This window comes from Vanellus vanellus (genome assembly GCF_965231255.1).
Source record: "Vanellus vanellus genome assembly, chromosome: 4".
In the NCBI taxonomy this organism is placed as follows: domain Eukaryota; kingdom Metazoa; phylum Chordata; class Aves; order Charadriiformes; family Charadriidae; genus Vanellus; species Vanellus vanellus.
In genome coordinates, this window is record NC_138909.1 from 1,535,790 (window position 1) to 1,562,633 (window position 26,844).

Sequence of the window (26,844 nt, forward strand, 5' to 3'; positions counted from 1 at the left end):
CTGGGAAGACTCTCTTTCGCTTAATTTCTCTTGGTTCCACAGAGGGACCATTCTTCTTTCAAGTTTCTCAGTTTGACTTCTTGTTCCAATTACAACTCGCCTAGAAATTGTTTTGTGTTGCAGGCGCTTCCGCGGTGGGAGAAGGTGAGATTTCGTAGAGACCGTGTTCCGCAGCCTTTGTCATCGGGTAAGGCCACGTTTTACTGGCAGCGATGAGTGCTTACTCCCGTAAGTAGTATTCTCACCACGCAAATACTGCTGCAGTCTTCGCACTCCGGAATGCACCCCTCTGCAAAACCTTTAGGCTTCAGGGGCGAACCCTCGGGTTCATAAAGTATCAGTAGCTGTCAGTCTGGTGCATCAACAGAAACCGCGCGGATGCGGAAAGCCCATCTGATGTCGCGTCGGCAAGAAGAATTTTAGAATTGCAGATGCTTGGCAGATTCTGAACAGAGAGAGAGAGAGATCTGTACGTGCATATGTATATACATATATACGTATGGATATATTTCAGACTTGAAATATGCACAAGAAAATCTATGGTTTCGTTGGCAACAGCATGTCCGAACTTGGCTGTTAGGGATGAGAAACGTCTTTAATTGAACTGTTTTAATTGAACTGCCTTTATTTATGTGTCTTAAAGACACAGTAGTCTTGTTTCTTATGAGAAATAGCTGACGAGGCATCCAATTTTAACTCCTTATTTTTGCTCTCTTACAACTCTGTCAAACCTTGGTTCTTTGCTCGCAACGACCGCAAGACAGAACGTCTGCCCTGGCCTGCAGCTCTACCTTTGGTGTGTCTTTGTTTCTTTGACGTTCAGAAACTTTGTTAGCCAGCTGGGGAAAGTTCCACAACCTCGGGTGTAACGCACACAACTCGACTGAAAGAACGTTTTTAAAATCAGAGAGGCGGTGTTGCAAAACGCCAGAAGTTTGGTTCCCTGCGCCTGGTGTGCGTGATGGTTTTCTGCACTTAGATATTCTTTTCCAAGTTATGTGGAGCATTTCCTGGGCGAGAAGGAGTCCTCGGAATTGCTTTTTCCGCAGCGTTCCTGCGGAAACCAGTTCCTCCTGTGTATTCCCCGTTGCGGGGAGTCTGACCGTGTGAAATCGCGGAGCGAAATCAAAGAGAGCCTTAGCTCTTAGCTAGATAAAATGGAAGAAAATGAGACGAAATCATGAATTGCACCTATAATTAGCCCGCATGGAGCACCAGAGATTGCGCCGGTCCCTCATTTCCCCGCAGAGAGCGGATGGTTCGCAAAGCACTCAGGTATGTCGTATGATGGGAAAACCCACAAGAAAACGCCCCTTGTTGTTTTCAGGGATTGGATAATGTGCAATAAATAAGGTCTGCGGTCACGCGGTGAACAGCAGCGAGGGAAATAAAATGCGGAATAGCTGTATGTTAAGTGAACGGTACCCGTTTTGTGCGCTGGAGGAGGGAAGAGTCCAGTGGGAGAAGTGGTGTGTTACCACGCAGCGTCAGCGCGCAGAGGACAGGCGGCAAGCCCCGGCTGCCGCCCCGGCGTTGGCAATTCCGGCTCTGCGGCTTTGCAAACTTACTGTCCTTAACTTACCCTTTCATGTATAATTACGTAGCCGGCAATTTACAGGACTTCAGCTTTTCAGAGCCTGGTCTTGCCAAAAAGTGGCTGTTGTGCAGCTGCCCGCTCCTGCCGCGTGGGGAGCGTAGCAGGCTGCTCCCTACGTCTGACGCACAGAAATGATCGTACACCTGCGATAACAGATACACATCCAGGTGTTCCCACTTGCTCAGAAAAACTCTTGGGTTTTTTTTTTGCTCTGAGAGAGAATGTAACGCAGCTCAGGACCTGTGTTTGCTGAAACGGCGGGGTTTGCTCCAGAGGCTGGTGTGGTTTAAATATTCAAGATATCTCCTGAAAATCAAGCCTGGAGGTCTCCTCCTCTTAAATATTGCTATTTGCCGGCTCGGGTTGAGCAGAACCAGTATTTTCTTTTTTGTATAGATGGTTTCTGGCAGGTAGTTCAACTTAAGAGACTATTATAGCGAGGCTTTCGCGTGTTTATTCTGAAACGCTTTGAGTAGCAAGGATTCTCTTGTTTGTGGTAGATGGAGGCCAACAGAAGCGTGTTTTGGTTTGTCGTGACATATGGCACGAGTGGCGCTGAGTGGTAATACAAAAGGTACAACAGGACAGTATGGTTTTCTATTGGGATCCAGATGTTCCCCGAGTAAGTAGCATGAGAGAATCCTGACCCTGACAAAACTCAGTCCTCTCTTTGAATACAGCTACAGCGAAAGGATGTAGGAGGTCTCCGAAAAAGTTATTTGTAAAGCTTGTTGGTTGCCCCTTGGGGACACCCCTGGAGAGATCTCCTACCAACTGGTTACTGCATCGCCGCAACTGCGTAACATCTTCTAAGCGAAGAGAAGGGACCACGAGCATACAGAGTGCGTTCTTGGAGGTTTTTGTCTGCAGAAGGCACTATGTACGGGGATTTTGGTTTCTGTCCAGGCGGGGTGACACGGCCTGTCGTGCAGCGAGGGTTTGGCTGCGTGCCGAGCTCCCAGCTGGGCGGAAGAGAAGTCGGCTTGCGACTGGGCTCCAGTGCGGCGGGATCCTGGGGACTCGGTAGCTTTTGCTGCGCTGCCTTGGGTTGGTAGGAACTAAGGGAACTTCGGGATGTCGTCCCAGGCTGGGGACCTCTTCTCAGAGGCACTGCCACAGCGTGAAGCTAGCGTCCCTGCCAGGAAGGGTTGTTCTTTGCAGGTAGACTGGATTTCCTTTGGCACGTGGACGATACGACAATGGATAAGTTGGCCGTGAGCAGGCAATGTGCGCTGGCAGCCCGGAAAGCCCCCGGCACCCCGGGCTGCATTCCCCGCAGCGTGGCCAGCAGGGCGAGGGGGGGATATCTGCCCCTCTGCTGCGTGCTGGGGAGCCCCCCCTGCAGTGCTGCCCCCAGCTTGGGGGGTCCCACCAGCAGAAGGACATGGAGCTGTTGGAGCGGGGCCAGAGGAGGCCCCTGAGATGCTGGGAGGGCTGGAGCCCCTCTGCTGGGAGGACAGGCTGGGAGAGGTGGGGGGGTCAGCCTGGGGAAGAGAAGGCTCCGGGGAGACCTCAGAGCCCCTTCCAGTGCCTAAAGGGGCTCCAGGAGAGCTGGGGAGGGACTCTGGATCGGGGAGGGGATCCGTGGGATGAGGGGGAATGGTTTGACACTGGAAGAGGGGAGATGGAGATGAGATATTAGGGAGAAATTCTCTCCTGTGGGGGCGGTGAGCCCCTGGCGCAGGGTGCCCCAGAAGCTGTGGCTGCCCCATCCCCGGAGGTGTCCAAGGCCGGGCTGGACGGGGCTTGGGGCAACCTGGGCTGGGGGGAGGTGTCCCCGCCCGGGGCAGGGCCGGGGGGGTGGCACCGGGCGAGCTTCAAAGCTGCCCTCCCAGCCCATGCCGGGCTCCAGCGGGCGACACGCTCCCCCCGCGGGCGGCCCGAGGTGCGGGAGCGGGTGCGGGTGCGGGTGCCGGTGCCCGCCCCCGCGGTGGGTGTGCCGTGCGGGGCGGCGCCGGGGGGCGGGCGGGAGCCGGGGCGGCTTTATGAGGCGGCGCGGCGCGGGCAGGGCGCAGCGGGCCACAGCAGGCGGCGCGGTGACTCGCCGCCCGCCCCGGGGGCTAGCGGGGGCTAGCCGGGGCTAGCGGGGCACGGCGCCGCCGGGGAGGAGCAGCCAGGCCGGGCGGCGGTCCCCCGTGATGGTGCTCCTGCCCCTCTGGGTAGCGGCAGCCGCGCTCCTGGGGGTCCGCGCTGCCGCCGGCCGGCAGGTGAGTGCCGGCGGGACCCCTCCGTCCCCCCCTCCCCCGCCTCCCCCTCCCCTCCCCTTCCCGCGCCTCCGACCGCCGCCCCCTTTCGCATCCCCGACGCCTTCCCCCCCCCCCCCCCCCCGCCCCCCCTTCTCCTTTCTCCGCGTCCGGTTTGTCCCCCGCAGCATCCCCATCGCCCCCCCCCCCCCCGCCCCCTGGGGTCCCCGCGTCCCCCACGGGGGTCCCGCTGCCTTTTCCCCCCTCCAGAGCGGCACCCGCGATTCCCCCGACCCATCGCTGCGCGCCGACGCGAAGGCGTTTCTCAGGGCGCCGAACTAACTTTTAGGCACGGCGTCAGCGCGTATAAAACCAGTTCGATAGCACAAACCAGGGTTTTCTTAGCGGTCCTGTTTATTTCAAACTCACTGCGGGCTCTCTTAATGTATCGGTGGGAACAGCCGTTCGTGCAGTTGAGGGAAAACGCCATCCCTGGAAACCAAAAGCAGAACCGTAAAAAATGGTGCGGCTGGAGAGCAAGTAGTTTTTCGGGCTCGTAGAAGCGCTCTGCTGTCACCCGTCGCGGAGTAATTTCACTAACGGCTTTGTGCATGTGTTTCTTTTCTCTTCTGCAGGCTGGTAAGGAACGCCACATCCAAATAGGTAAGTTTTTTTAACTCTCGTTGCTGCTGTCAAAACAGAAATAAAAGAAGTAAGCTCAACAAACTGGTTTGTTTTCTGGAGAAGTGATCTGTATGCAGGCAAGCGTCCCCTTGCGTACCCCCACACCGTTTCCACCTGGGAGCGTTGGTAGTTTCGGAGCGATGTGGCATGCCCTGAATTCGCATGCCCCTCTCATTATGCGTCCTCGCATCCCGATAAGTCCGTGCTTCCCTTCTTAAACGTAAACCAACAGAAGTTAAAAGTTGCGGCGTGCTTTAAACTAGCTCCGGTGTCGCGGCGCCTCGGCTCCGGGTCAGACGTTTTGTCTTCATTTCTGAATGCAGGAGGAAATGCCTACTGCGCGTGGCCAGGGCAAACCACGTCTTCGTGCCATTTTTCTTCTGTCTTGGAAGCGTTCAACCTTTTCTTTTAGCTGGAAAAAATTTGTCTGGTGCCGAGGCCGCCTCATATATTCTGCTGATGGCCCGGTGTGTGTGCTGCGTGCTTAGCCGTGGCCGTTCGCTCTTGCGTTTTAAATTGCCGCCCTTAGGTACGAAAGCGCGGGGCGGCACGGGGGGGGGCTGGGATGAGTGAGGGCACTGAAGCAGGAGGAGCTCGCTCGTGCCCGCGGGGTACTTTGCAACCGAAACTTCAGTCTCTCTGACTCTTTCCAAAGGACGGGAAGCTTCGTGTAATTAGGAGCACGCGCGCAAAGTTTAGCTGCGGAAGATCCGTGTTCGTTTAAACTGAGGGATAACGCAGCGCTCTGCAGGAGGACTGAGGTCGTGGAGAGGCGCGGAAGACGGGGCGCGCTCTCCCAGGGTGTCGGTGCGAGGGTGCGCCGTCTCACGCGCGCCTTAGCGCTCCCAGGCGTGAAATGAGCCTTTCCACCACTGCGTGCCGTCGAGCGCGAGTGTCGGCGCTGGAGCTTTGCAGTGAGAGAAGCGGTGGGAGCGGACCCCGGGCAATTCTGTTCCCAGTTGCCGTTAGACCTCCAATTCTGAGGTTTTGGTTCAGCAAAGAATTTCAAGTATTTTTCTGAATTTTGGAGCTCTTGTCTCAATTTCTGTTCTGGCACCGCATTTTTCTGGGCTTAGGTTGGTTTCCACTGCGATCAGTGAATAATGGGAATTGAGACGGTTAGGTACATTTAAACCTAACTGGCAAACATACATTTTTTCCAGTGGTATGCTGAGCCCGTGTTTAATTTCTAGTCGTTTCCATGAGAAATGGATTGTATTTGAATTTCGGAAACCATAAGCTATACAGGAATGCGTCTTTTAAATTATACAGTACATCAGACAAAGTTCTTTAATCTGGAAAATAACTTTTCTTTCCCTTTAACTTTTTCCGTTCGTTCACAGTCGCATCATTGCTGTAGTCAGGAACATCTGGGGCGCGCAGGAACCGCAGGAGAGGGCTGAATTTGCGTGGCAGAGGGTGAATCGGGCACCCCGGGCCGAGCCCCCAGCGCCGGGTCGGCATGCTCCGTGTGAGACAGGCTCCGCCGGGCTCTCGCGGGACCTCGGGAGCTTTGGAGCCTGATGGGGTCTCACCCTCCTCTCCCTGGGAAGGGGCAGATGGAGAAGACGTTGGCTGGTGGGTCTGTCCATCCTCACATCCACGAGTCCATGGTCCCACACGTCCCCTGGTGCGGCTAGGCGGCGCGGGACCCCCTGGGGGTGGATTTGAGGGTTGGTTGGTGCCCGGCAGGAGAGCTGCTGGCCCATCCGTGTGTCCTCCACGGCATCTGGGTGGCTTTTGGTGGCCAGCAGAACTGAGAGTCCCGTGGCTCACCAAGGCCAGACTGTCTGCGAGTAGCTCTGCCTTTCAGGGATCGATGGCGTTTAGTTGAGGGGAAGTTGTATTTTTGCAGCGCAGATAGCTCGTTAATACTTGCTGTCATTGGGATTTGTCCTACCCTTTATGCTTTTAAACCATTAATATTTAAAGTAATGTCAATCCTGTAAATTCTGGTTCAAAAAATATGGCTTCCTCAGTTTAAAGTTTTAACGACGACAGTAAAGCCTGCGTGAGGATTGCCTCCGAATGGGCTGTCCTACTTTTAAGTCCCAATTAAGTGTCACTTTGCATGGGCGTTGGGTGTTTTGATTTGGCCCAGGGCTGACTCTGTTGGCAGCTGATCTTTTCTCAGAGCCCAGAAAGTCACTGAAACAAATTAAAGCATGTAGGATTTTTTTTTTTTTTTTTTTAAATATCAGTACAGGATGAATGATAGAGATAGGGAGTTACCCAAGCTTAATTAATAGTGTTAATGCATAATGTACTGCCAACGCATGGCAACTGTCAGGAGGAAATCGTTCTGTTTTCACTGGTGAAATAGTAGGGCCGAAGGTGTTGGCGCTGCATCTTCCCTCCTCCTGCCTCCGCCTCCCGCACGGCAGAGCTCCGTCGCTGCTCGGTGCTCCTTCTGGAAGAAAACCGGGATGCCTGACCCGCGCAACGGCAGCCGGGATAAAACACGGAGGCTGTGAAAATCCCACAAATGATTTCTGGAGCCGTCTGTGTCCCCGGGCCGAGTGGGCGGCGAAGGGAAGGAAGGAGGACACTAAGCGAGAGGTGTACTGCACTGCGGTGGCCTCTCTTCATGCTGTCAGCCATCCACGCGACTTGCAGCGCCCGGCGCCGAAATGTGCCGCAGGCCAAGTGGTGGGGCAGTTCTCAAGAAACCCACCTCCCTTTTCCTCTCCTGTCTTTCTCTCTATGGGCGTTTCTGCCACCTCAAGGCAGCCAAATACGGAGCGAACGGCAGTTCGGAGGTGACCCGCGTTGTTGAAAGAGAGGGGCCTTCGTTTCGGGAAGGCACCAGCCAACGATGGAGGCAGAAAACGGTGATGACATCTGTCGCTGCAGCATCTTTTCTTCCTGTTAAGCAGCACTTTGCTAAGTGCCTGGAACAGCTCTGCGCTCATCCCATTAGGGTTATCTGTGGGATGGAAGGGTAATCTCTCAGAACATGGCAACCCGTGACAGTCTTTTTATTGAAACGCTGTCCTCTTAATTCCTCCAGCAGCAGGTAATTATTTTTTTTTTCCCCCAGTGCTTCCACCGCAAAGCTGGATGTCTGCCACGCGGCAATCCGATTGCATCGTAGCTCGTGGATGCCGTTCAGAGGACGCGGGCTCAGCGATGCGCTGGGGGTGTTACGTTGGGTCCGGTCCTTTTGCCTTCCCGACCCCTCAAGCCACCTTGGGACACGTCCTCCAGGAGAGGTCTCTGCCAAAACAGTTGTGCTTCCGCTAGAATTTTAGTAGGTTTCCACGTTGCTGTTCCGAAGCGAAATAATTTGTGAGCAATAGAAAGAGGCAGGTGTGGTTACCGCACGTAGGAATTAATCTACGTCTCATGGCCATGGCTCGGAAAATGTTTGGGGAAAAAGTGATGGCGGCAGCACTTCCGCTCGGTGGATGTAATTTCAGAGGTCACGGTGACAGGCGCAGGAGCTCTTGGGGTCAGAACGTGAATTTGTTCAGAAAAGGCAGAACTCTGGCTGCAGTGCAGAGGGCAGGGAAGAGGAGAGTCCCGCTATCGCAATTTATTTACCTGCAGTGTGAGGAAAAAATCCCCAATCGGAATAACAAACGCTAGACGAGGTTTAAGTACTTATGAAAAGAAGAAAAATAGCACTGTTTTCAAGCTTGGGTGACTTGGTTTAGAGATTGAAATAATTCCCCTGAATTTTCCGAAGTTGCCGCTCTTCCACTGATTGCAGTGATTTCTATTTAGACTGTGCTTTTGAAATCTTTCTGAGGGGTTATTTATGCGTTTGGAATTATGCTGTGGGCAACCCCATCAGCAATTTTTGAGCAATGTATTTCACAAAAATCTTATCTTGGAAAAAAACAATTACTCTTCCAAATGCAGATTATTTTTATGGAGAGAAAAAAAAAAAAGGTTTAGGGCTTTTGAACCTTCATCGTCAACAGTTGTTTTACAGTGCAACAGCAACTACTGTGAGCCAGCGGTGTTAATTCTTCGGTTTAATGTGTATTTGAGGGAAAAAAAAGTCCGGACGGGCTTCTTCAGAGGCATTCTCTAGCTAATTATGTTTTGGCACACAATGAAAGAATGTGATGTTCTTTCTTAAGTGCTTCCTTTCAGCCTAAACGTTGTGCAACTGGAGCAGCAGTTTAAAGCCAGATGGAAAAAAAAAAAAAAATGAAGAAAATTTGAAGTTAAGTGCTTTTTCTATTGCTCTGCGTTTCTTCTCTGATGGTTACTGTAAGCTTTGAATTAGCAGAACAGAGCGGCTCTGAAATTTTAGCCTCGGAAAGGGAACACCTACAGCTGGAATAGCATTTCCGAAGACCATACGGTCTATGGAAAAAGGGTAACATAAGTCCGTGGAGGAGTTTAGATGTCTTCAGTATTCAGTCATGCCACATTTAATTTTAATTGCCTTTGAACAAAAGGCATTTCCTTTTCTAGCTCAGCATTTAGAGACTCTGGAAAAGGCTTTTGCTGACTCAAAAACTTGACAGTTCTTATTTTCCACCCTTTGTTCCTACCTTCTTGTGGCTAGCTGGCTGTTCTTCTTATTAGCTAAATAACTTCTTTTTTTGTGTGTGGTTTTTTTTGCCCCCGCAAGTAGAAGCCTGGGAATCCTGCTGCAAGATGGGCAATGCAGTTTCTCAGTTGTGCGGCGAACACAGAATTTGATCATCAGACTGTGGTCTCTGGCACTGAGCACACTGCAGGTTGTTTTTTTTTTTTTTTAAATAATAATAAAAAAAAAAAAAGCCACGAAGAATCTCGGGGAGGTAAAAGGAGGAATGTCAGTCTGTGAATGAAATCTCAGGGCTGCGGCGCGGGGAACGTGAGGATCTCAATTTTTGCTTTGACCCAGTTAAGATATACAACCCAGCAGCTCTTCTCTCCCGGTGTCTCATTAATAAAAATGAGTTTAGGGGTTTAATTTGGTCCCTTCTCTAAGGAGGGAGGTTAGCAGTCCTCGCTCAGAATTCCCAGTGTTTTAGATGGGAATTATCCTAAGGAGAATGTCCTAATTAGGACGGTTTAGAACCGGATTTTGGAGGTGTACGGCAGAGTCGGTGGTGTTGGCTGCTGTTACGAACCACCCTGTGACCGCTGGCTGGGGGCTGCGGGGTACGTCTGCACAACAACCGGCTGGGAAACCATAAGGGACTTTTCGCTTGCCTGGGATATCATATTTCCGTATTAGGTAAAGATATTTACAGTGCAAGAATTTAAATATATATCCTATTAGTTCCGTACATTGGTTTTCTGTCAAATCCCTCAATCTCTGAATAAAAGAAAACTGGAGAAAAAAACTGTTGTATGAAGCCACGAGGAACGTTTTCCTACTAAAGTTATTCACTGAATGTGTCTCTTAAAATAAGCAGCCGCTGCTACCAGGAGGGAGGATCGAGCTACTGAGCTTTTTCTCTATTAATTCTCGGTTCTAAGTGTGATTCATGCTGGGAGCACGTAAAAATTAGCTCATTTAATTAAGTATATTTATTTGAGGAATTCTCAGTGGTGGCATCTGCACTACCCAATCCTGGAGGGTTTTTTTTAAATGAAAAGTATCAGTAATATCACTCTCATATGGCTTTAGCCAGTTCTCTCGGGAAGAGGAGAGCTAGGGGATAATTATTTCAGTGCTGCATGTCTTTGACTCAACTCTCTTTGACTCAACTCTCTTTGACTCAACTCTCTTTGACTCAACTCTCTTTGACTCAACTCTCTTTGACTCAACTCTCTTTGACTCAACTCTCTTTGACTCAACTCTCTTTGACTCAACGCTATCACACAGGTAATAAGACTTAGGCTTTGGTCCAGTTCTTAGCAGCAGTTTGGCCCACAGCTTGACCTGGCCCGGGAATGTCTCCCCTTCTCCTTTTACGGGGTGAAAATTGGGTACCAAATACCCTGATGACTGGCGGGTTACCAAGGTCTCGCAGAAAAGATCGACTCGTTTGAGGGACTTGTTTTACAGCGGTGTGAAACGACTTGAAGGTCATGGGAAATAAGGTGTCCTGATGCCGGGCTGTGGCTTTGTCTACTCTACCGTTTGGCCAACACCTCTGCTGAAGCAGATGAGCCTTCAGAGAACTTTTGCTCGGAATTGGTTGCCCTCAGCCTTGCCTGGCCACACGGCTCAGGTACCCGGGGATGCTCCAATGCTGATGGGAGGTCGGAGAGCAGGGACTTCTGGGAAGCCCACCTGGTGTGTAGGGCGCTACCTACACTTCTGTAGGTTTCTTTAGTACTATCGACAGAGCGCGGTTTTGTGGGGTTTAGAGCTTCTGTGTAGTGTGGGTAAGTGCAGGATTTAGGTACAAATTTGTACATAAATTCGTGTTGTGGGTTTGTTTGTTGTTTTTTTTTTTAATAATTAACTTCTCTTTTTGAACTCCGTTACTCAAGTTCCGCAAAAAGGAAGGGCAAGAGCAAGTTGCTGGGTAAGGGGATTTGTTAGAGGAGATCTGGAGAGGGAGAAGTTACTCCTTGTACCACTGCTGACATCGATGCGTTCATCAGCGGTATGCCATATCCCCTGGATTCTTTTCCCCGTTTCAGTTTTCGAAGGCTGCGGAAATACATGCGCAAATTGCAGTTATAACCAAGCGTGACTCTTCATTTACTAAATCCTAATGGAATTCTCGCTACAGGAGCGAGCGGTTCTCCTCGGGGTGTGAGAAGGAGTTGCGTGGCATTTCTTACAAGAGGATTCGAAAGGGTTGTCGCCTCTTCTGCGGCTACTAAGCAAACCTAAACCCCAGGAAGCCCCCCAGATAAATGTAAATGAATGTTTTGGGGTTTTCTCTGTAAGTTTTAGGAAAGTAGAGTCATGAAAGACCCGCTTCTTGAAAACGTTGGTGCGTGGAGGGTATTTTGCGGGCGCATTTGTGGTGTGTGTTTATTTGAGGTGCGTAACTGAGCAGCGGTGCCGGTGCTTGTCCACCTCGGTGGGATCCGTATGCTTTCCTTGGAGTTGCCGTGGCCTTCCTCTCTCGCTATCCCTGGTTCGTCATAGCTGGCTTAACGTGGTGACGTGTCAAACGCTCTTCTTCTTTCTGACGGCGTCTGGGTGAAAGTAGTCCAAAGCATTTTGATAATAACAGTTGATAGTGTTAAAGAGTATTACTGTAGGGTACCCAAGTGACGATTTATAAGGCTCAGTGTCCCGGGTAGAGCACGCAGTGACACGTCCCTTACGCGTGCCGACGTTGCGTTGGCGTGCTCGTATCCACGCGAGCTGTCTGGCAGCTCATTTCATGCACGGTGGTGTGGGAAGCGGCACTGTCCCTTGTCCTTTGAAAAACTATACAGGTTTTTATCGTTCTTCAGCTGAACTTGCCAGTGGAGCGATTCAGAGTAGCTCTAACTGACATCCTAAATTTGGGAATATTGGAAGGGGGAGACGTCTTCAAGCTCGTTCCGTGCTCTTGTTCTAATTTTAGTTTGGTTTTGGGTATTTCTCTTGGCAGAATTACGAAAAAGCAGACCGAGACCGTATGGGTTAGTGATTCCAATTAGCACCAACGCAGATGGAAGCTACGTCTCCAATATCCTCTCCGCGAGTCACCAAAGAAGATCAGCGCGGGAGGTATCCCAGAGCCCCAAACAGCTGTATTTTAACGTCACCGCGTTTGGAAGGGAATTCCATCTCCGGCTGAAACCCAACACTCGTTTAGTGGCTCCCGAGGCCGTCGTGGAGTGGTACGAAGACTCCGTGGGAAGTGGAAAGGATGGCGGTAACGCGAGTCAGACTAGGACTGCTACCGGGAGCTTATGGAAAAGAGAGCCCCTGTGGACCAACTGCGCCTATGTGGGAGACATAACTGACATCCCCGGAGCTTCCGTGGCTATTAGCAATTGTGATGGTCTGGTAAGGCTCATTTAATGGCATTGACGGCTGGTGTTTTGCCGCTTTGTACGCAGCTTTCGTTGCTCTTAACTGCACATCGCTACTGATACCGTTTCAAGAACTTGATTTCCTAAATCCCTTAGAAAACGGCTCAGTACATATTGGTGTCTACCGTCCTGCTGCTTTATTCTGGGGTAATTTCTCTGAGTTTGAGCCAAGTCCTTAATGTCACTGGTGTGAGAGAGAGAAATCAAACCTACCTCTTGTTGGTTTTCCTTTTTTTTGCTTTCAGGAGGTGTTACAAATGGGAAAATTAATAATGAAGTCATTTTAAGTCACTTAAAAGACAACCTTTTGGTGAGCAAACATAGAATTTGGCATCCAAGTTGTCACCATGTACTTCTCGGGTAGCAAAATCGCGGGCTGCCGTGCAGTCCAAGAATAGCACTGGATTTAAGCTTTAAAGGGTTTATTTATAAAATAAGCACGCTTTTTGTTTTCTTACATGCAGTTTTGTTTCATGGGAAGGTGTCATGAGAGGACCGAGCGGTTGGCGTCTATAAAGGGTTCGTTCTCCGCCCTGCGCTGTGTTAGTTGAGAGCGCGTGGTATTTCGTTGCGGCTGCGGAGGATGCAACGAGTGGCGCGGTACACAAATCCCAGATGGAAAGCCCGGGCATAGATTGAGTGCGCATACCATTCGTTAATTCAATCACGCGGTAAAGCAAGCTAACAATACTTACCTTGTACTCCGTACGTAGCAGGAGCAGCGCTGGAACATGACTGCAGCATCCGGGAAGATTGATGTAGCGGTTACTCCGCTGCTGTTCAGCAGAGGAGTCGTGTGAACGAGCCCGCGCCAAGCATCCCTTCTTGGAAATCGGTTTCCCTCTTCCCCCACATGCCCCGTTAATGGTTTGATTCCGTTTTGCGATAAGTCCTGGCGAGCAAACCTCGGGCACTGCCCGAGGAGTTGCCTGCGCGTCTCAAACTGCCCATTCGGAGCTGAGGGCTGCGCGCGCCTGAATTAAAGGAAGGAGGTACTGGTGGTACTCACATCTGAGCTTATCAACTGCCGTCAGTTTGCTGTGCTTCCTTTGGGGTTTGGGGGTTTTTAGGAGCATGTGTAGGCAGCGTGCTGTGCAGAGGTCTGCCCGGACGGATACAGCTTCAGAGCTCGTCCTTACAATGAATGAGGCCCTGGGGTCGAGAGCTGCACTTCAGCGGTAATCCTGAGCGGAGCCCTTGTGTGAAGCGAGACGGCACTTTAAGACAATAAACTGGATTAAATGGAATCAGATTAGGGAGTCCGGCGGCTTTGGCAGAGGTTGCCATGTGGCTGACAAGCTGCTCGTGGTGCGCTGTCAGTTATCTGCAGTAGCTGCTGCCTTCCCAAACGTCCCACTGTGTAAGAAGACAGCAGATACCAAAGGGGTCCTCAGTAAAGAACTGGAGGTTTCCCGCTTGCGTGGCTTATTGCCGCTCTTCTCCCGTAGCACCCGGGAGGAGCCCTTCGTGCGCGTCCAGTGGTTTTAGGGACTGGACCAGGAGAACCTGTGTCTCTTGTTTGAGCAGGAGAGTGGCTCACATGACAAAACCCACCTTTTTTTGAAGCACTTTTGCTCGCTTCCTTCAGCTCGCTGCTGTAACAGTCTTTGGGAGCTCTAAGCAAGTGGGTGGGAAAGAAATAAATCATCCTGAAGACTGGTGGGGTTTCAAACTTACTCCCCCCCCCCCCCATCAGCTCCGAGGTCAGCAGAAGTAACTCGGAAGTTAGCGTTTCTGGCTTCGCGGCTGCTGGACTGCGCGTCTCTCGACCAAGCTAGAATATTTGATCCTCGGCGTGTCCTAAAGATGGGAAGAGTGAGATAATATGGCTCAACAGAAACTGGAACAAGAGTGAGAAATTCTAGGGCCGGGTGTCTATTGGAGAGATTTATTTTCGCCTTCGGAGGAATTTAGACCCTCTCCGGCGCAGCTAGCGAGGCTCGCACCTTTCGGGGGAGAGGGAAGGGAATCTCCGAGTAGAGATTAGAAAAGCAGTTTGATAAGAAGAGCAGCACTGGGCTTGCCACGAATTAGCGAAAGACCTCGCAAGTTTCATTTTGTGCATAAGGAGATTTTTAATCGCGACTCAGGAGACACCTGCAGACGGAGGGGCAGAATTCCGTATTGTGCTAATGTGTACTTCAGACAGCGCTGAAGTTCGTAGCGTTTAGCGTTTGCTCTCAGCGGTAGGTGTATGCTTACGAGGGACTTAAGGGGGCTAAATTTCAGTTGCTTGTTTGTAAATGTAGGGACCGATTGGGATTTGCAGTAGGAAAGCAAGATTTGGCCCATGGTCTCTTCCTGTATCTAAACTTACATTTCAAAACCAAACTATTTGAACCCTTTTGTTTTGAAATAGTTTACATTTCTACTTTTGGAGTAAAAGTCATGCACATACCATCGGTTTTGTAAATTCCTATCTTCACATCTGCTTAATATCCCTTGAAAATAACCCTGTTCTTTTAAAAAAAAAACCACACGCACGTGCACGTGCTTGTCATAGCGAAAGAACGCGTCGTTGGCCATGGGGAAGCTGCCCGTTGTTTTTATTACGGTGTTTCAGAAAGCTGGTACTTCCTCGGGTTCCTGTTGTGTATTTCTGCTGTTGTTTGGGTCAAAATAGCAATATTTATTGTCACAGTATCGATAGAGTTTATCCAATGTCTGTGAAAGTGGCGGCAAAAGGTGTAACTGAGTCACGGTCGGGAGGCAGAAGCATCCTCCGGGAGCCGAGGCGGCGCCTGGAGAAGATTCCCCGGTGTCTGGTTCGGGGAGGGCTGTGGGGGTTGCAGAGCTGGGCATGGACCGCTGGTACCTGCTGTCGCTACGGCCGCTTTTCTCGACCCGCTGCGTCACCGGCACTGGAGCTCGCTCTGCCACCGCAGGCTTATGGCGTTCACATGGTGCCGCGGGAACAGGGAAACGTCGATCCAGCATTGGGAAGGGAAGAGCGCTGGTGAGAAACCTGATACTTTTTCTCGAAGTTTATGCTGGTGTCGCGCTGCCGTTCGTCAGCTGAGGGTAACGGCATCCTTGGGCTCTGCGGGCTGGCGAAGCCGAAGCCGGGGATCTCTTACCGGAGAAGGGTAAGAGGAGAAAAGCACTTAATAACTTGGATGGGCGGGTGGTGAAATTGCAGTTTCGCAGACAGCAGCCTGGGTTGCCGTCCGCTGATTGACCCTTTGCCTCTTCTGTCTGGGGCTTTGGCTTAGGAAACGCCGCGAGGCAGCCTGGGCTGGGAGGCTGGAAGGACGCGCGGTTGCGTGGGCATGGCAGGGCCAGGCAGAAGGCTCAGCTTTTACCCAGACCGCGCTTGCGGGGCGCGTGTGCTCCCCTCGCATAGCCGTAGCCCTTAAATTCTTGTGTTCCCACGTCTCCCTCCAGCTTTTCCTTCCTTTTAGCGCCTGCACAGTAACATCTCACCTTGGTACTCTCCTGCTGTCCATCTCATCAGACTTACAATCATCTGGGCTGGAAGGGACCTTTCAGATCAAGTCCAACCATCAACCCGACACTGCCAAACCCACCACCAAACCACGTCCCTCAGCACCACGTCTGCCCGGCTTTTAAATACCTCCAGGGATGGTGACTCCACCACCTCCCTGGGCAGCCTGGCCGGCTGGGAGGGAGCGGGTATTACGGAAGGTTACGGCAGGCCTTCCTGCCCGAGCTGCCCGGCTCCTCCCCCCTTTACAGCTGAGTAGCACCTTCCCTTTTGTCCTCCGTATAAAGACGAAATCGTTCAAACGGTCCTGAAGAACTTAATTGAATGTATCTGTTTTAGGGCGTCAGACGGTGTTGATGGTGCCTTCTCTTCTGGATGAGTTTGTGTGTCTCTGCCCTAAACGAAATGTTTGATCTAATGTAGGTTGCCAAGCGAGGTGGGTAATCTCCTCCCAGGCGAGCGCACACTGGGGAGGATTTTTGTGCGTGACTGGTGTGGTCGGCATCCGCTGCAAGTCACTAGAGGAGGTTTCATGGCTCAACTTGCTCAAAAGTTGCTGAAGCTTATCTGACCTTGCAACTGGCTGCTAAGAAAGCACTGGCGTGCGCCTGGCGGAACGTAAAGTGTAGGAAAGCGGGAAAATAACTGCAAGGTGTTGAAGGCGGTGGAGCTAGGTTCAGAGCGGGTTTGGCAGGTGGTGGCTTTCACAGGTTGCTCGTGCCTCGTGCAGCGCTGTATCGGCGCTGGGAGACGCAGAAAAGGACCAGCCTCAAAGAAAAAAAGGTACAAACGTTTCAGATTGTAAATAAACAGAACACAGCAAACTTAGCGTATAGCAAAGTAAAAGCTTTAAATCAGTTTCTACGTTTTATTGTAGAGAGAATTACTTTAGCTTCTCAATTAGCTTTCTTCCCGTTGTAACGAAAAGCAAACAGTTGTTGGTGCGCGATGCCTGTAGGTCGCACTTACGCCTTGACCTGTGCTCTGCAGCCCTGCGCCTCCGCGATGGAGGCGGGATCTGGTTTATATTCCCACGTACGCAATGCCAAGTGTGCGCCACCTCTTCCGTTTCTTACAGAGCATTAACCGGACTTGTTTGAAATGAAAGGGCCAGACCCAGTACGACCGACCTTTCATCTTTGACTTCACATACCGAGTGGAACGTGACTCGTTTTGTTTATTGGAAAACCGTGACCTTCAAGTCCGGGGCTGATGCACTCGTGTGGAAGTAGGACTGTTTGCAGCTGACGGGTGTTCGGTGGCCTCCCTGCCTCTCAGTGTGCTGCTGCCCAAAGACAGACCGACTGTCAAGAATAAAAATAAAAAAAAAAAAAAACAAACCCAAACCTGCTCAGATCTGTCACTTGTGACGGGTTATTCCTCACTTGCTGTCATCCCCTTTTTCTGAGGTGATGTGTGTCGTTACGGTCAGTACTTTCACCCAAGTTAATGTGCAGCTGTGGGTATTTGGGGAGGTTCAGCATATCCTCAGGGTTTGGTCTGGATTATCTGACGTGAGGATGCCCTGGCACAGACCTCTTGAAAGCTGGGACTTCGCCATGTGAGCCTTCGACTTTGCGTCTTCATTGCTGGTGAGGGTTTCCCACTCTTGGTGGTTGGGGCGTTCTTAATTATAGAGTCGTTTGAGGTGTGTGAACAGAAATGTGTGTTTGAAATACAGGCTGGAGTATCTCAGGCTGGAGATACTAAGCCTTGGTTCGGGAAGAAACTTAAAAATATGCTTAAGTTCAGGCGTGTGGTTAAGCGCATACCGGGATCTAAGCAGTTTCAGGGTATTTTCTTCTATTTCAAATGCTTTCTTTTTTTTTTTTATTACTGCTGTTCCATCAAGACTGAAGTATTAAGGCTTATTTCTTGTTCATATGTTGGTACCAATGTATTTTTTTCTACGTGATTTCCCCCGAGCTGGCAAGACGATGTTACGAACTGGAGAAACAGCTCTCTAGGAGCTGGTGATATTTTATCTTGGTGTATCGGAACAGCATTTTGGAGACAAAACACTTGAGCTGCTGCCGAGCGTCTGGTTCTGGCACGTGGGAAACTCTCGATAAGGTTAATTCCAGCGTCCCAAAGAATATTATTAGGGACCTACTGTGGAGCAGGGCTGCTGTGGGAAGGTAATGGGAGCATCTCAACTTCTTGGCGCGATGGTGTTGGGCACGTAGAGGGGTGCAGAGCACTCGGGAGGGCGGGGATGTGCGCTGAGGGTCAAAATGGTGCCCTCGGCCCTGGAGGGCCTCTCCCGGTCCAGGCTGGGGGCGGTGTGGGAAAGTTCGGCGGCTCTGGAAACTTGGAAAACTGCAGTGCCATCGTGTCGCGTATTCAGGACTTGAGGCTTCTTGCATAAACCACTGAGGGAAGGAGTATTGCGAAGGGAGGTGATGGTGATTGAAGTAAAACGTCAATAGAGTGTGAAATAATATAATACAGAAGTTCTTTTCTATGTCAGGTTTGCTTCTCCTTGAAGTTGTCACTCAAAACAAGTGGCTCCTTCATCCCTACTTTGTGTAGCGTAGTCTAAGTTTAGGCAGATGGTTGCTCAAGCTCCATTTATTTCTTCTTGTTTGTTTAAAAGTTTTTCTAATGGGGCCAGATTTGGGCTGATGCTAGATTTGCCTCGCTTCTTGGCGCTTGCGTCCCCTTCTCTCCTCCTGCCTTGCCTTTCTCCCGTTCTCCCTTAGAACAAACTGCCCTTTCCCATGTAAAGCCTCCTTTTTCTTCCAAAGCTCTCACCAAAAGTCTTTTTCGTGAAGCCTTGTCGCAGTAAAACGCCAAAGAATTTGGCAGATTGTGTAGGTAGACACATGAATTGGTTGGAGAGCATTTGCAAAAGGTGATGTGAGGAGGGAGAAGATCTGAGGCCGTCCGTGTCCCAGCTCAGCCCTTGCCCCTCTCTGCCTCCTGCCTCCGCGGGGAACCTCAGCCCAAAGTCACCCAAAGTAAGAGGAAACCCAGCTGAGAAGAAAGCGGCTTTTTAGAGGTGCGGAGAAGATCTCTTGGCTTCAGCAGAGGGTTTAGAAACCCATCGTCCGTACCAACTTCTGGCCACCTCTTGGAGGACGGCGGATGGGGGGGGAACCTCCGTGCTTTGCACTGAGTGTACTAAGTGGGAGGTCATAAAAAGGGGTTTGCTCCGAGTTTCCACCGGGTTGTACGCTTTACGTTTTCAAGGCTGATTGAACAGCTAAGTCCTCCTCTGAAATGATAATTTTCCGATGGGCCGCGGCTCCCCCTCCCTTTGTTCCAAGGGCTGCCTGGTCATAGGAAAAACTGAACAGATGTACAGTAGTACTGCTGTGGACTTAACGTAGATCAAACTGGGCCAAAATATAAGGAGCCGCACAAATATCTCTCATAGCGCGGAAATAGGCAATCCGTTTGAGTAATGGGTTTTCCAAATGGAAAAAGATGTTACGTATTTTTAAAATGGAGCGCAAAAGCAAAAGGTCTGACTGACGGTCTCGGTGACCTGAAGAAATCCCTCCTGCAAGAGCTGTTCCCCTCCGGCACGGAGCGGGATGGGAGACGCCCTGTCCACCGCCACTCTTCCCGCTGCGACGGGTGCTGGGAAGAGTCCCGGGTAAGGAAAAACCGGGAGCGTGGCCTGATGCGGTTAAATAAATAAAATAGGTGAAGGACATCACACATCCCCACATGGTACAGTGGAGAGCCGCCTCCTGCCGGGGCAGAGGGAAGGGGGGGACTGCTGGGGACCATCAGCTCTTGAGCCTTGGCATCTAAATCCCAACCAAGAAAATCCCTGCTGCGAACAGGCGTCATGGGCAAATTTGAGAGTTTGTAGGGTTATTTTTTTTCCTCCTCCTCTCCGGTAGCCTTCCCCAGGCGTGATTTCTCAGGGGGAGAAGGGAAGAGCAAGAACCGGGACTGTAAGCAGACTCCAAGGAGGCATTTGTAGTCTACCTTTGAAGTTACTCGGTTTTCCCCCTCATCGCTTTGATTATGGCAATTCCTTGCTTAAAACCGGGGCTCGGGATTCCTGACAAAACACTGGGCTGCGGGAGCCGTCGGGGTTCTTCCAGGGCCTACGCGCAACGCTGCCGTCGTATGGCCATTGGAACCAGTCGGGGTGTCTCTGCACAACACTGCAGCACTTCTTTAAAGTTGTTTTTTTTTTTTTTTTTCCAAGGGGCTCGACAGTCTCCTATATAAGCCATCCAAAGATTAAATGCTTTTAAGTTCCTTCTTCATTTATGCGTGGTGCAAGTGATGCTTGTTCAGGAAAAAAAGGGGGGCAACCCCCCTTTTCTGCTTGCTTCATAACAGCCAACTTAAAAATAAGGTATCTGTTTGAGTAGTGCTTGTAGTTATTTTTGATTGAGAAATGAGGTTTTGCTCACCTAACAGAGTGTCCATTCAGAGATTAATGTATTTATGAGGTTTTTCCAGATGTGTCTGAAGACATCACTTAATGCTGTGTGCAGAGTAGTCCGTTCAGCAGCGCAAACAAATTTAGGCTAACACAGGTTTAACCTGTGTGCCGACCTACTAGGGAAGAGTTATACACGTATCCATCTGAAACCTCGGGCGCTGTCCCAGCCTGGTTTTACGGAGCTCCCGGGGTCCGCTGTGAGGATGCTGGGATTAGTTGCACGTTGCGCTTTTTAAGACAAGAATGAACACCGCCACGAATGTGTTTCCTGGACCTCTGTTGCAGGAGACAGCTTCCCGGCCCTGGCTTCATCGGGGAAGGAGGTAGTCAAAGCACAACCCTACCGAGCAGGTTTGTTTTTTTTTTTCCCCCCGGTACTTTAATTGCCCTTGAATCCCTTCCCCACCGGTCCTGCCAGGTCCCCGCTCAGGGTTTGGAGGGTGACCGTGGGCACACGTGTGGATATGTGCGTCTACGAATATTTCATGTAGAGGGAAACAGTTTGCTCTTCAAGGACAGTGTAGCCGTTAAACTTGAAAATAGCATTTATTAGGGTTTTTTTTTAGTTTGTTTTAAAATATTTTTCATGTGGCATGTTTTAAGGGAAGGAAGTCTCTGTAAAGTAGTGTATTTTAAGTCCACACGACTCCGTCTGGAGGTGTTGGGTCTTAAAAAGCAGAATGACTGTGTTCTTATCGTCTCTCCTCGCTTACTCTTCATTTCACTTGATAGAGTGCCTTACGGAGGCGGGAAAGTGGTTCGGCTATGAAAGGGATGCTTGTTTGTGGCTGTGAATATGGGAAAATAAACCTCTCTCATGCGTGGGTTTGGACAGGTCTGAGTTCATATTCCGACAGCGTGTCCCTACTGAACAGCTGTGGTTTTGCAGCCCTTCTTGGGCTAAATCTTAACGGAAAATAAATTCTGCAAAGCTGCTTCTTTGCCCCTTGTGTGTCGAGTGCAGCTAGGCTAGCCTTTCTGTCCTCTGGCTGCTCTGCAGAGGACCCAAAAAAAGAAAGTTGCCCTATTTCTGTATAGTTCAGCAAAAACATTCCCCCTTCATTTCACCCTCAGAATACCACTGACTCTGCTCTTGAGTCCCGGTGTTCCCCGAGCCCGGCAGGAGCAGGAGCGGGCGCCGAACGCTTCACAGCGGCGGAGGTGATGGAGTCGGCATCACTAGTGCTGCCTTTGGTGTCAACGGCAGCATCTGATTCAACAGCCCCTCAGTTTTGCGTCTCCGCATCCCAGCACTTGCTTTTCCTAAGTAACCTCCTTCATGAACAGCAACACAGTGGGGTTCAGTACTCGTTTCTTCAGTGTTCGTTCCATACGTGTCACTGTGCAGTAAACAAACTTCTGCTGACAGAACTTCTGCTGACCTTCTGCTGAGGTTGGTCAGAGACTGGAGCTGCTCCTACGAGCTGGAAGAAGTTCCGTTAAGCTCTCAGGGTTTCGCAGCGGCTCGCTGTGGCATCCCGAACAGCCTTTCGGTAGCTTGCAGTCACGCCATGGCTAAAGCAGCGATGAAGGGTATTGGAGGGTGCATCCTTTGGTAGTCTTCCCTTGCTGAGGCCATACTATCTCCTTCTTCCCAAGGCAGAGAGGAGGAGTTCCAGGGACACGTCCCCTCGCCGCGGGGAGGCAGTAGGCAAAGGACCCTCCTGCAGCCGGGTGATTTGGCTGCCGTCATCGAGGGCACTGCCCTGAGGATCCCTCCTCCAGCTTTTAGCTCGGTGGTGGATCAGAAGCAAGTCAGAGAGTGAGTTGACTTTCACCTCTTTGGCTGCGTTTTTTAAGGTGGTTGTTCCTGCCTCTCGTGGGCTTAGGGTGTTTCGGACCAGCAGAGGGACTCGTCCATTCCTGTGAACGAGAAGTGTTTTGATGAGGCAACGACTGAAGGTCCTTTGGGCTTCCAGAGAGAAGAAATGCTCTCCCAGAGCAGAAGCAGCCTTGCTGGCCTGGCTTGGGTCCTGCCACACTCCTCTTGAAATCGTTGTTACAACACGCGGTTGTAGAAACCTTAGGAGACCATTGTCCAAGCTGACGTTGTCCCTCAGGAGGTGCCTTTCCGCCACCTGCCCTGCAGGACCTTCCTGGGACCAGCCCTGTGTTGCCGACACCTTTCCGTCAGTACCCCGCACGGAGAGGTCACGCCGTCCGATGGTGGCCCTGTGTAGGCTCCGTGCTTCGGGAATTGCTTGTCTACCTGTGACATGTTCATGCTACAGGAGTAAACAGAGTAGTTTGGGAGCAGCCATCCTCAAATGAGAGAAATGGCTGACAAAGCACTTTTTTGGACAGTTTTGATGATCAAGTCTAATAGATATCTAAAGTAGGGTTTGTAATTCTGGGCCCTTGGAGCAGTTGGCCTCTCCGTTATTTTCCCGGACTCAGAACTTCATTCGGAGACCTGAGAGCCAAGGTTGGCTGAGGTTTGTCACGTTCTTCTGATGGTATTGGACTGAAGAAATGAGCTTCTGAAGTCAAACAGCCTTGGAAATACCCCACGCTGTCGGCGTGCTGCCTTCCAAACTTGCTTGTTTTCTCTCTCTGGAGGTTATTCCTTCAGTCCAGACAAAACTCGGAGCAGAGACGGGATGGAATCTGTGCAGATTGCTCACGGGACGTGTAGAGAAATGACATATACAGTCAACCTGTTGCTTTCCTTCATCTCCAGCTCCCTCTGAAAGTTTGAATTTTAAGCTGCGCGGGTTATGCTAAAAAAAGACTCTAAAAAATACTCTACAATAAATGGCTGGGGACTGGGGCTGCTCGGGGCATCTGCTCTGTAGCTGTCACTGAAGCACACCTTTTAGCCCCGGCTACGCGTTTGCACAAAACAGTGCCTTTAGAGCAGTCGGACAAATAATTTCCTTTCTATATTTTTGCTTTTTGTTACTGAAGTAGCATACGCTGCTTAAATTTTTTCGTTCCTGGAGGCTCACAGCTAGCAGTTTATAAAATAGCCCGAGCTTATTAAAATGACTGAGCACAACCCTTTTTTTTTTTTTTTTTTTTGTTAATAGTTTTAGTAATAAAAACCAGATTGTGTAACTTCTGTGGACCCTTGATAACACGCGGAGCGCACATGAATTGGGCTCTCATTCACGTTCTGCCTTGGCGTATCACATGTGGTAAAGTATGTGTCTCGGTAAAAGAAAGTAAATAGATACTGAAATAGTCAAATGTTCTCCAAACTTAATCCTTGTAACCTCTCTCAAAGTTCTTATTGACTGTAGAGTTTGTACTGAATTTGAAACTGCGTTTTGGAGGGTAGAGCTACAGAAGCCATATTCAGTAATGCCTTTTTTTTTGATGTTCCCTGTTTATTCAGCGCCCCGCTCGCTCCGAGCTGGAATCCCACCTCGGAGCCGCGTGGTCTGAGGTTTGCCGAGGGGGCAGGAAAGGAGCCCGGGCGGAAAGCCCCGCGTGGGCTTCTCGAGGAGAAGGGGAGAAGCGGAAGGCGGACAAGAGGGGTCGGTCTCTTGTAGGAACTCATCACCGGCGGACCCCTTCGTACCTTGTCCGGAGGGCCGCGCTGCAAGCCCGGGCACGGCTCGCTGGGTCAGGCTCTGGAAGAGCGGCGGAGAGAGAAGTTAGCCGGGTCAACCTCCCACCTCCTCTGTCATCGGGAGTGTCTTGAAATGACGGATAACGCTGCAGCGCCGTTGTCCCTGTTACCGGCGTGAAATATTTGCTTTCGCTTCCATTTTAAACTGATACTGAGTTTGCACAGACCGCTTCTGCGACTTGGCTGACAGCTTTAATAAATTACTTGGATTTTTTTTTTTTTTTTTTTTTTTTTTAAAGCAGCAGCCGTGCAACAGTCAGTTAACTTTCTAACCTCGTACAAATCACACCGTCGTTTGGCTTTCTTGTTTTACACCTGTCTGAATCGCTTATGTGTAAAACTGCCTTCCCTTTGAGAGATTTTACCATCCGGGTGTTTTTGAGCAACGATGTAGAACCAATTTAAAATAATGAGCTGGATGTAAATATTACTGGCTTTGGCATTTCAGTAGTTTGACGTGGTGCTTCTTAGCTTTGGATCAGCAGAATATTTCCATTCAGAGTAAAATACATCGGTTTTCTCTGTCTTCTCTAACTTGTATCCGAGACGACTGCTTTTCACTCAAGGACCTTGCCGGGGACCCGGCCAGCCGGCTGCTGGGTGCTGCCTGGGCACCACGCGGGTACCACAGCGATGCTTAGAGCAGCGATTGCCGCTACCCAATATCTGGAACGTTCGGAATTCGTCGTTTTTCTGCGGCCTCGTTCATGACCGCAGATCAAGAGCTATCGCTTCTCAGCGCCACGGTGGAGCACGGTGCTGCTGACCTCAAGCGTCCCCTTTTCCATCCTCCGGATCACGAGATGGATGTATTTTGGGATTCTTTTCATTCGCTTTGTAGTTTCGGGAGTATTCGGCACTTGATCCGAAGTTCTTATTTTTCCTTCTTTGAAGGCTATCAAATGTCCTTGGTGCTTGTTCTCCTCTCCGCTTTGTAGGGGAAGCTGTGACTCTCGTGTCATCCCGCGACTCCGGGAGTTGTGCAAACGCCACATTTACTGCAAGAAGTGGCAACCCCCTGCATATAAAATTTCCCTGTGGCAAAGCGCCCCGTATCTTGCTCCCACTTCAGGCCCCGGTCGCAGCAGCGAGCTTTGCCATCGCCCGGACCGTTTCACCATCCGATGATGGTGGCTGCTAGCGTAGAGCTTCGGTAATCGCCACAAAGACAAAACTTGTGCTCAGTGAGTATTTCTACAGAGCTACGCTGGGCTCAGGGAGACGCTGGGCTGCGCCCAGCATGTTCCATCCATACTTTTCCGTTTTTAATAACTGGTATTTTAAAACCGCGATTCCTTCTTTAAGGACAAAGCGTTTTGCGTGCCAGTTTTGCGCCGTTAAAACAAACCTGTGTGGGTTTTCCAAGAATGAAAAATAGAGACACATTTTTCCACATAAAATCAAAGTTTGTTTTTTCTTTTCGCTTTCGTATAACTCTTAAGGGGTTCCATTGATTTATTTTTTTTTTTCCTTTGACTTTCTGAAAGGGGAAAAAAGAAACCCAACATTTGGATTAAAACCAAGCATGAGAAATTGCAGCATAAAAGAATTTTCTTATGTATGTTTATAGAGGAGGGAGGCTAAAAAGCTTCATTTCAGTCCTGCGCAATAACCCAGTAATACGTTGCCATTTGCTTTTCTCCTGTGCCAATTCAACGTGGCATTGGTTAGTCCGGGGGCTCTCCCGAGTGTCTTTTGCACCTTACAGCGGTGCATTGGTGTTGAAAACAGACGTGAAAGACCCTTTATGCTTCTGATGCGAATTCATATGGTTTAATTAGCTCTTCTCTCTTTTTATTTATCGGATATTTGGCTGTATTAACGACCCATTTGGAGGTTGTGATCCCTCCCTCGTATTCTTGGTTTTTTCTTCTCTGCTGCATGGCGCAACGGTCAGTTTGTGTGTGGCTTTTGACTGGGTGACTTCCACAGCAGAGGGGCAAACGGGATTAGTGATCTCCGAGTGACGGTTTGATCCTTCAGATTACACTGAGCGCACCAGGTGTGTTTAAAAGGAAGAACCTCTTTGTAGTTAAAACAAGTTTTTTAGCCACAGGAAGGACTCTCCTTAGTTAAGGAAATGAGCGTATTGTTTCTGGTCAGCTTGACGTTCAGTCTTTCAGTATGAGTACGTCGTCGTTTCTTGTTCCTAAATTGTGTCCATAGTTTGGAAGAGGATATTAAACATTCCGATGTTTTCATCCTGTTTCTGAATCGTCATCCTGGTATTCAGTTGAACAAATAGTAGTTTTCTTTGTAGCTGCAGAAGATTTTGTTTTGGTTTAAAATTCTGGTATTAGGCGATTAGTCACAAACTTCTGCTGCGTGAATAATTCAGCTGGCGGAGAAGCCGGAGCAACGCCTACTGTTTGAGTATTTCATTTGCTTCGGAGTTAGTTTTAACGTTGTTAAATTAACGCTGTCTCACTCTTAGCACTTAATAAGAAAAAAATCTTATCCCCGCTCTGTGCCCTCTGTGTGTAATAGCCTTCGAGGCTTGAGACTAAAATGCTGCAGGAGCTCCTGCTTCAATTCTGAAATGCGTTGCCGGGGCTCTGCGACAGACAAACACCGATTTCACCTCACGTTGATCTTCCAAAGAGGAAAACCGAGCTGTCGGATTCCTGCTTGCCGCACTAGCAATACCTCACGGGTACCGGCGCTGACGGAGCCGTGCTTTGCCTCCCAGCCTCTGCCCCGAGCCCCGCACCCCCCACCCCCCCGAGGCTGCCGGGGGCTGCAGCCCCATCCCCGGCGACGACCGCCTTCATCTGCAAACCTCCGCTCTCCCTCTGTAGCCACCCGGCGACCCTGTCGACAACATCTGTTTCTCGAGATGCGCGCACCGCTGCCCTATGACTTTTTTTCCAGCATTCTTCTAACGTGTAGTATTTTTTTATATGCCAAGTACGTCGAGGCCATAAATACTTTAACGCGCAGAAGATGTGCAGCGAGAGAAGTATGTCCTTTTGGCCGGCTCTCCCCCGTCCCTGCCAGCCCTGCGAGACGTTCCGCGGCGGGGCCTGGGTCCCCTTCCCGCACTGCGCTCTGCCAGGCTCCGAGGGACGT

The 26,844-nt window shown here is 50.3% G+C and overlaps 1 protein-coding gene across 1 annotated transcript in view; it reads left to right on the top strand.

Annotated features, from left to right (window-relative positions):
• Positions 1-3,735: 3,735 nt before the first annotated feature.
• The window catches only part of ADAMTS3 (ADAM metallopeptidase with thrombospondin type 1 motif 3), a gene marked incomplete at its 5' end in the record, with an annotated part of 96,908 nt that continues 73,799 nt past the window's right edge, over positions 3,736-26,844 (top strand). The window contains 3 exons of the mRNA XM_082482759.1: positions 3,736-3,804; positions 4,416-4,443; positions 11,919-12,319. Of these exons, the coding sequence (XP_082338885.1) occupies positions 3,736-3,804; positions 4,416-4,443; positions 11,919-12,319 (498 nt within the window). The remainder of the gene's footprint in view (positions 3,805-4,415; positions 4,444-11,918; positions 12,320-26,844) is intronic.